We start from the raw sequence: 11610 nt of genomic DNA, 5'->3' as shown, positions 1-11610 counted from the left end.
AGAACGGGAGTAGGTGGAAAAATGAAAGAAAGCCACAGCTGACAGGCAGTTTCGTGGACGAGAGGGACACCGAGGGGTGGCTGTGGGGCCGCGCGGGTGCGGCGGCGGGAGGAGCCGGGCGGCAGAGCCGAGGATGCCGCGTTTCGGGGCCCACGGGCGGCGGGGTCGGGCGCGGCACGGCGGGCGCGGCCGGGGCCGCCAGGGGGCGCCGGCGCCACGGGCGTCGCGGGCGGCCGAGGCCGAGGGGCGCGCGGTGCTCGCGCGGCGAGGGGCGCGGCGGGGCCGGGCCGGGCCGCGACGCGGGGCGGGCACAAAAGCGCCGCGCCCGCCACGCCACCTCGGAGTCGGCGCTGGGGGCGGCGTGGGCTTGGTGGGCCGGAGATCAGCGCTTAGTGGCGCCGGTACGGGCGGCTGTCTCGGGACTCGCAGGATGCCGGAGGCGCGACAGCGCGGAGCGCGGGTGCTGTGGACGCTGCTGTGGGTGGCCGCGGTGCGCTCCTACAACGTGGACGTGGGTCGCCCCGTGATTTTCCGGGGTCCCAACGGCTCCTTCTTTGGGTACTCGGTGCTGCAGCACTACCACGATAGCACGCGGTGGTGAGTAGCGCGGCCCCTGTGTGCCCGGGGACGGCGAGGGCGCGGTTGGCGGCGGGGATGCGGCCGGGCGGTCGCTGCCGGGCTATCCATCCCTCCCGGCAGCCGCAGCTCCCGCGGCGGGGCAGCAGGAGCCGAGCCCCCTCGCAAGTGCAGCAAAGGGGCGCCTCCGCCCTGGCTGCGGGGCCTCTCCCCGCGCTCGGTTCACCTCTTCGTGTGGGTGCGGTGGAGTGAGGAGTTGTGGGCTCCGCGCCCCTTGTGCACGAGGGATTTCCCTGATGTGAGCAGGGGGCCCCGCACTGGGAGGCGTTTTAACACGGGGATGTCCTTTCCGGGCTGGCAGCCGGCGCTCGGCATTGTGACCTAACTGTCCTCAAGCGCCAGCCGGCCCGCGGCCGATGTCTCGACGCTGTGTTTGGTCCCCCTTCCTCGCGGGAAATATTTAGGCAGCTCATCGTCTTGACTGGGTACAAAAAAGCGCACGGGGTACGGAAGATGATGGGTTTTGCCGTGCTAATGGGAAATGTTTCTAATAGCGGTGACCTCCAGCGAGAGCAGCGCGCTCAGCGTCCACGGAGCTAAACTCCCCACACTCTGGCGGGGGGCAAAATTCCTTCGGAGGCTGAAGAGATGCTTCCAAATCGTAGAGGAAATGTCTGTGTAACTTAAAAATAAAAAGAAGGCCGATGATAGAAAGTTTATCTGCATCCAAAAATTTGTGAAACTGACAAGCTTCTTGTTTTCCCGTTGACTGAAAAGAGCATTGGACCATAGTCTGTTTGTTGTCTGGGTTAGAGGCTCTTTGTTAGAATTAAAAGTGATTTCTCTTAACTGGACCTAGCTGATGTCATCTGGTGCACTTCTAATGTGAGTAGGAACCACTGCTGCCAGTAAGTGTCCACAAAGCATGTCTTTATCTTTTTATACTTAGATATTCAGCTGTTGATGTTAGAACTTTGGTGCACTGTGGTTTAAATAAATGTATTCATTCTGGCCTACAGTCCTTTAAAAATGAATTTCTTTCACACCCTTTAGTTCACAAGTAGTTCTATGCTCTGCCTTTCTACATAGTGGCTTCCATGGAGCATTCAAATTTACGGACTTATAAGAAGATTTCTTAGAGGAAAAGCACGCTGGGAGAAGAAAAGCTCTCAGTTTAAAGCAATGCTTAACTTAGGTCAGGAGTCAATGAAGGGTGCGAAGGCTGAAAGGAACTTTTATTCAACACAAGTTTCTGGGGATTCACAATGGTGTGAATGAAGTGCTGACCTAGTGCAGTGTGGTAGGACAAAAGTGGTAGAATTTGTTTCTTCTTATCTGTCATTCTGATCGATAATATGACTTATCTTCAGATAGCACCTGCTGGTGTGATATTTTTGGAAGGGAAGGTGGACTAGGGAGGATTCTTGCAGATATCTCCACTTTGTTTAGAAACATGCTGGACTTTAAGTGTTGGGCATCTGTCTGAAGCCAGGGATCTGTTAGAAGTCTGGTGCTCAAAATTAAAATCTCAAGTTACATAAACTCCATTTTTCTGGAAAACGGAGCTGATTCATGGCGCCTTCGCTGTAGCACCCAGAAGAAAAGAAAACCCAAACCAACCAACATCTAAGATCATTAAATGCTTTTAAATAAAAAAGTTGTTAGGCCTAAAACCGAGAAGGCTTAATGTGGTCAGCCATCAGCACTGTCAGAAATCATGAGGGTGGGATTGTCACCACTGGTGGGAAAGGTCCTCTTTCATTGTTTGACCAGGGAGCAGGAAGTTTACTTCAAAATCCTGTTTCCAACAGACACTGGGATAAAAAGTTTGGGAGAAGAGTATTTTTACACTCTCCTTGATTCTAGTGTGCTATGTGCAGTTGTGCTTGTAATGTGTGTGTGCATCCTAAAGGTCAATAATGAATGTCTCTTAAAAGTATATGCAGCCTGCTTCCAGTTTTCTGAAGAAGTTTCTCTTAAAAGTCAGGGTTATTGTTTGGTTTTGTGTGTCAAGTTTTTTTTCTTTTTTCTTTTGACTTTTATACACCCAAGGAAGAGCTGTGATTTCAGTTTTCTCATGTCCATTTGGTCTGTGCACTCCAATGGGAAGTAGTTAAAATAATTTAACTTTAGACAGTTGTATTTTGCCATTCAAGGCTTGCATGGTGAGTTTAGCACTATGTGAGCCTGCAAAAATGTGATTGATCATATCTGAGGCTGATAGGGCTCCTGCCCATCTAAAATTGTTTAATATGTTAATATGGTCTCAAGCATTTGAAAGTATTCAGGAAACTCTTGCTCTTCATTGCTTGAAGGCAATACTCACCTAATGTACTTCTGATCATGAGAGCTGTGTTGTTTTCGGTAGCCTGTCCATGTGTTGGTGTGTGTGAATCTATTTGTGTGTGTGTGTATATATATAAATATATATAGTCACTGATTCATATTAAGATGGTATCTCTCATAGCCATGTCTTCCATATTTCAACTCTGTTTTCCAAGACCACAAAGGCACTTGTCTGTATTGCCTACATTAGGCCTGCAGGTTTCCAGTAAACTGGTTCAGGGTTTGGTGATTCTTCAGGATTTATGTGAGCCAGATATTCATGTAGAATGCAAAAAGAAGCGGGGGTGGGGATATTTGGTATGAAATCTTACACCAGATAAACGTGAATAGTCAGGCTGCTGCACACAGAAATTATAGTGGAATATGGGTGTTCAGCCACCACTACAATAGTGAAGCAAGTCAGTGCCTTTGATGTTTTCTGCAATAGTTGATTGCAATGATGATTCCATTGACCTGTTTTTGCACATTTTCTTATCTCAAGAAAGGTTTCTCATCACAGATGCGCTGAGGTTATTGTATTTCTGACTATGTCGTCTTTTCCTTCCTTAAGTGGGTTTTATGGCTGTAAATCTTGACAGGTTTTCTCAGTTACCCATCATTACCATTTTCAGCAAGAAACCAGGTGGCTGGTTGCTTTGGAGCAGGAACAAGCTGAAGTGTTTCTGCTCTCTGGATATAATTTTGAAATTTGGAGTAAGGACTCAAACAATAACCAAGAAACGACCCCAGACAGTTAGAAAAAAAAATCAATTTTTGCCCCAATAAAAAGTGTTAATAATTTGAAATCTATGATTCTTCTTTTTTTTTAAAATGAATAAGATGTTACTTTAGTCTCTCTCCCTTTCTGTCCTTATGACCCCTTCTTGCTGATACCTTCCCATCTCTCAGCAAGTCTAGGGCGACCATTTCATCTTGTCTGGCAAAATGATCTGGCATGAAAAGGTAATGAAGTCAGTTTAGTTGCATGGTGTCCTCTTGCCAGTTTTACAATAAAGAATGAGTCTGGCCTCTGTCCTGTTGCATCATTCCTTCAGCCCTGCTCTTCACTGGTTTGCACTGCTGCTGAAATAATGAACATTGATCTGCGTTTTGAGCCGATGGGTATGTGTCGTTGGCATGTCGCGTAAACTTGTGTGCTAGCAGAAGGAAGGTGATTCCAAAATCAGACAGAATAAACTTTCTAATACAATTTGAAGCACTAGAAAGCAGGCATTCTTTATCTGCGCAGGACACGCAGCTGATCTCTCCTTGTTCTGCATGTATTGTGAGACTTTACAACAAGGTATTTATCATAATCATATATATTCATTAAAACATGTTTCTTATCTAATACATAAACATCACCTTCCTAGAACTATTTTACATGCATCTGCCTCCTTCTGAAAGTCCTTTTATGATTCTGGAGGTTTATTAAGAGGGGTCTCTGGTGGTTGTATGCACTGAATGCTTCAATATTAAAGGTGACCTTTCCTTGAACTTTTTCTTTGGGCACGTGCTGTTGCTTCTTGTTACATAACTTGTCCAAGAAAACACTGTAGGCCTCTTTATCTGTTTCTCCACTGGTTCCAGCCACATTTATCATCCCATGTGCATACCTTTATATCCTTTCTTCTTTTTTTTTTGCCGGCTTAGTCTTTAAGCTCTATTCAGCAATTTTAGGGGAGCTGAACATTTTTATTCTCTATGTTATTTATCAAAGGTGTGGTAACAGACTGACCCAGTGAAAACTGGGTGTTGTGTGCATAATCTAAACAGTGATACTGTAGATCCTGCCATGGAATTTCGAGGAACCTGAGCTTGCTGTCATTGGTCATGGATCATCCAGCCCTCCCACTTCTTGCTCTGCATGTAATGGATCAAACATGGGGTTTTATTACAAGTAACTGGGGGTTTTTTTGCAAGTAACAGAGACCTTTCTAAAAGGGAGAAACTCAACTGGGATATGATGGTAGGGCACCCTTCTCTGGTATTGCTTTTGAAATGAGCTGTGGTATGTGAGGATATTTAAAGACTTTTTTCCCCTGCCACTTAACATTGCAGTGAGGTGAGGTACCTACAGTCCTCAGTCTTTAAACTGTGATTGTCTAGTCACTGCTGACGTGCTGTACGCTGATGCTTAATGTGCTTGGCATCTCTAGCCACCGGTCAGCTCTGCAGTTTTGCTCACTATTCCTTCTGTTAAATGCAACACTTAATTTCCAAATCTGTATGTCCTGGGGGCCAATCACCAGGGAAGTGATTGGTACTGTTCTTCAGGAAGTAATTTTAAGGAGGTGTGAATTTCTCTGTGACCAGGAAAGCTTCTTGTCATCCAATAAAATTGGCTGCTGCAACTCCTTCAGTGGTATGGTTTCCAGCCATGCAGCTGCATAGTTTTCTCAATACAGATGAAGACGTTTGCTCTTGATAGTATGAGTATAATGCAAGAAGAGAAAGTTAAGTGGCCTTTCTGCTTACTGCTCCCTATTTTGGTTTAAAGCCCAATGATTTTTTTTCACAGAGCCAGTGGGATGAGGCTGTTGCTTACAGATTTCTGTGTACCTCAAGGAAAATGGCTAAAATGGCTCCAAACTCCACTCCTCCTGTTCTTGGTTCTCTTCCTTTCTGCATAGAAAGTAAGCTCTTTTCTCTTGATGGGGTTTCCCCTTCAGGGAATCTTCATGCAGCTACTTACTAATATTCTAGGGGCTTCCCACAGAATAGTATGGTTGTGGTGAGAAGCTGCACTTACCAATAATCTCTGCAGAGAGTATTACTCACACAGTAAGCCTTTTGGCAAAAGGCTGGAAAACTGCTGGTGCTTGCTTGCTGACAGCCCAAGTAGTCGTATAGTAACATTGGAAATCTGTACCACAAAAATCAGTCATTTTAAACAAGAGGTGTTTAAACTATTTGGAATATGTTGGAAAGTTTTACTTCAGCTAGCTGTATTTATATCTTCTGTGTTTATGCCAGGCAAGAATCCACAGCACTGAGATGAAAGAAGACTGTATTAGACTCTAAGGCTTTGTTTTGAAATGTATTTCTGATTTGATATAGTAGCAGAGAAAAAACACTTTCTCTGATTGCAGTGCTCTTTGATAGACATTGCAAAAGATTTCAAAGGTGTTTTAAAGATGCAGAGGAGATAAAAAACAGGTGGGTTTTTTTGCTCCAGGGATCCCAAAGTATTTAGATGGAAATGAGTGTTCTATCCAGGTCTGCTGAAAAGTCTCATGATAGTTAAACGGGTGACTTTCTTACAACAGTTAAAGCATTACATACAGAAGCTAGTGAAAGAATGAGCAAGTCTTTTTGTTGACAAAGGAAGTATTCTGGTCTCAAACCTTTGAATAAAATTAAAGTAACTGATATGTAACAAATACCAACCAAAACACATGTGAACCAACAGAATACCTCCTGTTTCCCTGAAGGTAACCATCTTAGGGCATACGTGAGCATGGATCATGCCAGATGAAACAGGAGCTCTGCAAAGGTTTCAGCTGCTGGGTGCTAGGTGAAGAGTGAAGAGTGAAAGAATGAGACAAGATCCTAAGATGACATACTGTGTGCTTTATGTGAAATATCAAATTAGAACGCATTCAGGACAATCCAAAATAGATTTGCCTTTGGCACATGTCTCTGGCTGCTTCCTTCTGCTCAGTCCACACGAAGAAATGGCAATGGACATTTTCTTTTTGAAAAGTACAATTGCTTAAGACAGCAATATTATCTATGCCAGTAGCCTACTCAAATTGTTAATTACCAATTTTTCCCATTCATGTCTTTAAAGAGAAATGAAAAGTCTTTGTAATTTAGGCTCCATTGTGTCTATCTTTCATGTTGCAACCCAAGGAATCTTGTGCACTAGTTGCTAAATCATATTTACTTTTCTTAGGTTAGAGCAAAACCTCTTTTAAACTGGAGGTCAATGTGACCTATGTTATCTTATTGTTATAACAGGTCATAGAAACATGGTCTTTCCTTTTGCAGTTTGAACTGTAACTCTTCAAGCTAGTACTGTTTATTTTTGTTAGACCTCATGAATGTCAGTAAGTGAATGTTATGCATTCATTGCCTGTGTAAATGAAATGACTGGCATTTGATTTATATCTGCTGCCTGCCTAGTAGGATTTCCATTTAGAGCTATTTTTCAAGCTCCTTTGCACTTGCTCCCCAAGTGTGCAGCCTTTGTAGGTTTTAGCAACTTAAGTATTTTGGACATTAATTCTTTTCACTTGTGAAAACATGATGTGTGTTGTAGAGTGCCAGAGTGCAATTCCATCAGAATTCTCCAAATGATACAGTTTAGCCTATAAAACTTCAGAGAAAATGGTCACTTAACTTAGGGGTTTCTCATATTTTTTAAGTGTATCAACTGCCACAAGACAGTTTTGTTGCATCCAGCGGAGTGTGTTGGGTGGAAGATTGGCTGCTGTTGTTTATAGATCAGGCTCTGATGCAGGAGAAGCTCCTCTGGATGACTCAGGTTGAACCTGGACAGGTGCACACCTTGTGCCTTGGGTCTCCCTGTGTGTACTGGGATGGTGGTGATCAGTGGTGGCTGGTATGGAACTTTAGACTGGAGGGTGAAGGAAACGTTATTTAACACAGGGAAAGCATCCATTTTGGGGTTGGTGCTGGGCTGTCCACCTGTGAATGGGAGAGTTGTGTATGCAGACTGACTTTGTACCAGTAACTCTTTAGTGCCTAAACCAAGAGCAGTGTCTCCTTGGTCAGCTGCTGCCTCCCAGGTAGCAGCCTGGGTCTGCACAGGGGACTGCTGGAGGCTTAGCCTTTTAGAGATGGTTGCCCTTAGTTCCAGCCCTGGGCTTGATTTTAGTGGGGATTTTTTTACATTCAGAAGCTCTGTCGTGATTGACAGTGCAAGAGCATTGCAGAACTGTTACTTAGTTACCTGGTGTTCCCCAGTGCCCTCCTTGGAGCTGCTCTCCTCCTGCTTAACCTCCCTCCTCCTCCTCACCTACCCAGGTCTGGGGTCACAACCACTTGAGAAAGATTGTCCCTTTAATGAGGAAGCAGTGAAAGGACTCCTTTAATACTTGTGCTTCCCTTGTAATCCTCCTCAAAAAGCATCCCTTAGGGCATGAGAAGATAGAAGTCTGTTTGTTAAAGAGTTTAACTAGATCCTAACACAAGTGATTAAAAAGTGCTCACCATCTTTCTTTCAAGGGTAACCCTATGGTCAGAGCAGGCCATTGGTGCTTCCCAGAAACAGTAGATCTCATGTGGGATAAATAGTCCAGGTAAAGTCTTCACAGCCTTAAGGATAAATATTGGGTGGTAGCAATGTATTGTGGAAGAGATTTGCTTGTATTGTTGGTTGGGTTTTTTGCTGTTGTTTTTTAAAGACATAATTATATAAAGTGTTCTGAGAATGGGGTGCCTCTACTTTCTAAACAAGCTTACACATCTTGGGCAGGCTGGCAAGAATCCAGGTTCAGATTTTGTCTGCTTGTGGGTGTATCAGTTCTGGACTGATAGGGATGTAGCTAAAACTGAGAAAAAATGGATGCAGATGCTGTTGTCCATCCTAATGCTTTCCTAAATGCTTTTGGGAGGTGTGTGGTGAGGGTGTGCCATTTTAAATGTGGTGCAATCCTAATGGAAATCTAATTTGTTAAAAATACTTGTGGAAATTCCTTCACTGTGGAAAAACGCCTTTATTGTGTGTGGTGTTTTCAGTTTGTGAATCAGTGTCATTGTTTTACAAGGTTGCTGAGAAAAGTGCTTTTAAGAAGGAAGCTCTGGCAATGTGAACCTCGGTGGTGTTAGTTGGTTTTTTCTTTCCACCTGAAATTAATCACTTATTGCTTTGCTTTTGGTTTTCAGGGTCTTGGTTGGTGCTCCCAAGGCAGAATCTAAATACAGCACCTCTGTTCAGTCCCCAGGAGCAGTGTTTAAATGTCGAGTCCATACCAATCCTGACAGAAGATGCACAGAACTGGATATGGGGAGAGGTGGGTAGTTATGATGCTTTGGGACAGCAGGAGGCAACCAAAAAAAATCCAAACCACACGGCTAGCAATCTTTCTGCCAACTTCAAATTGGCCCCGAAGTATTGAGAGGGAGCCATCAGCCTTTCCTGTTGGATTTTGAACACTAGTAGCAAAAGTGTCACATTCTCTTCAGCATTACAAAATAACATCCCATTTGTGCCGGTGTCCTCCCAGTGGCCTTGCTCGCTCTTTCCAGGGAGCAACCAGGTAAATGTGGGTTTTTCCCTGCTTAAGCTAAGCTGCTGTCTTTTCTTCACCTGCTTCAGTGTGACTTTTCAGCATGTTGGTGAGTTTGTAAGTGTTTTGGAGTGCTACTGCCTGCTCCAGGCAGTGCTGAAGTAAACAGTGTACGAGATAACTCCAGGCAATGCAGTGATGGGCTCATGATATGTGGGGTTATTAGTAATGTGGTGATCTATGGGTTCCCTCATAATGCAGCGAATAATTTCTTGAGTTTACTTTTTGTGCTAAAGTGGTCTCAGTGAGACCATGGGTATGCTATTGAATGGGATCAGGGTTGACTTCAGTTACTCTAATGTACTGTCTGAGGCAGGGGAAGGTGGACGCCTAAAGTCAAATTATGATCTAAAACTTCATGCTGGATAATGATGATAAAGATCGAAGCATTTTAATATTTTGGTTTTCTTGGTGACATGTTGCTTTCTCTGCCTGTAAAAAAAAGGCATATTTGTATTGTTCATCTTTTCATACCTACACTAAGTAGAATTTCTGTTTATGAGGCTTACATGTGTTAAAACAGGGTTTTGGCTAAGTGGTTTGTCCTGCTACCAGATTATAAATTGTCATGGATTCATGAATGCTGCCTGACAGGACTACAGATTTCAGCCTCATTTTTTTTAAGTGTCCCCAATCTCATTTTCAAGATTGCATTTAGGAGGCAATCTGATACCTCTCCCACTGACTTGATCGTTCATTTAAGTAGAGCTGTGGACATAATGTAATAGCTGCTGCCTGTTTGGAACAGGGTCTGTCCTCAGCTGTGTATGTGTACTCTGCCACTTAAGAGTGAGAACATTGCCCCAGTTAATGCATTCAAGTACTAATAATCAGGATGCAGGGGAAAAGAAAAGCATTGTCAGATGTTTGATGGGCAATCTCTTTTCTTGTCAGGATTCTTTGGTAGGTATTTAAAACTCATGTCTCCTTGTCTTGCTGCCTTTCCCTTTTTTTCTGTAGGCAATTCTCGGGGCATGCTCTGTGGAAAGACCTGTAAGGAAGACAGAGATGATGAATGGATGGGTGTGAGCCTAGCTAGACAGCCAAAGGCTGGTGGAAGTGTGCTGGTAAGTCCGTGCTTTTCTTTGATCGCATTAAAACTGTAGCTGCTGCCTGACTAAGCACATCAGGATTGTGTTTGGCAGTAACTGATGGCGTCCAGAGTAAGAGGCAGCAGATTCTGTAGTCCATTTCTTCAAGCAGAAGTGAGCCCCAGCCAGAAGACGTGATTTATAGAGGGAGGATTCCAAGCCATCACACCTGACTTGCGTCAGCCAAGGACTTCCTCCTAAATCTGAGGGTTTATATCTTTGAACTGAATAAATACAATTTGTCTGGGAGGTATCTACTAATTTGTTCTTTTTGTAATTTGCCTGTGTTTAAGTAGGAATTATGAACGCAATAAATTTTCCTTGAGCACATGAATTGTGTCTCAAAACTTATAAGGAAAAATGTAAAATTAGTCTTTGTTGCCATATTTTTCATTTATTTATATTAATTTCCTATTAACAAGGTAGAAGAGTTGCAAATAGAGATGTCTTAATTGTGTGTGGATTGACTTATTGTCTTCAATGTGGTTACTATGCACATAGACAAGACAAGGGGAGCGGATGCAATCCTTAGCATGTACAATATTTCTTAGCAAAACTTTTTCTGTGTTATCGTAAAGAGTCCTGGGCAAAACCCTTTCTAGAATGCATGGGTATTTTACATTCTGACCAATCATTGCCTGTATATACGTCCATGGTTGGGTTCTGACTGTCTGCCTGAGTGTGTCTGCAGGGAAGTTAACAGAAATAAAAAGAAATTTGCAACAAAATGTTATGCGTATTATATGTGGCAGGCAAATGTCAAGCTTGTATCAGGGTAACCCTGACAGCAGTCTAATTCTAAACAGCCCTGTTCGTGAGTAGGAAACTTTCAGTTGGCCCTATCCTTCCAGTGATATATAGGACTGCCCTTGTATGTAGCATCCAGCTGTCAAAAAGTGGCTAGTGAGAAAGATCTTACGCAGTGATTACTGTGCCAACCATCTGTAAAAGGCCAGAGGACAAACCTGTTTCCCTCAAAGACCTTTTTATAATATGTGCTTAGAGTCCAGGTGCTTACGCCCCAAATCCTTGTGCACCAACTTCCCTGTGGGAGAACAGGTAGGTTTGATACCTTTCTGTCACAGTACTGTGATATTTTTTCCCCCTGTCTCTCTTGTCAGTGTTATAGGGGCTAGCTTTACTTTTCTTGGATGTTTAAAATGTGTTCAGGACTAGAGGAGGAGGGGAGAAAGAGGGACATAAATAAAATACACTGTAAACATGTACAAAAGAGCACAAAATTAAGGCATTCATGATAGTGCAAGCAATTAATATTTTCAAGGTGTATCTTGAGCTATATGTGTGCTCAGTTGCATGTAACAACTGAGAAGTAACTTGTATTGATTGAGATAACACTACCT

General features: G+C 43.6%; 1 protein-coding gene across 1 annotated transcript in view; it reads left to right on the top strand.

Moving 5' to 3' along the window:
- Window positions 1-309: 309 nt before the first annotated feature.
- Window positions 310-11610, top strand: part of ITGA9 (integrin subunit alpha 9) — a 242072-nt gene continuing 230771 nt past the window's right edge. Inside the window, exons 1-3 of the mRNA XM_032102630.1 lie at window positions 310-597; window positions 8755-8882; window positions 10119-10225. Of these exons, the coding sequence (XP_031958521.1) occupies window positions 431-597; window positions 8755-8882; window positions 10119-10225 (402 nt within the window). The 5' untranslated portion in view covers window positions 310-430. The remainder of the gene's footprint in view (window positions 598-8754; window positions 8883-10118; window positions 10226-11610) is intronic.

This window comes from Corvus moneduloides, chromosome 1 (genome assembly GCF_009650955.1).
Source record: "Corvus moneduloides isolate bCorMon1 chromosome 1, bCorMon1.pri, whole genome shotgun sequence".
NCBI lineage: Eukaryota > Metazoa > Chordata > Aves > Passeriformes > Corvidae > Corvus > Corvus moneduloides.
This window is presented reverse-complemented; position numbering and strand designations above follow the sequence as displayed.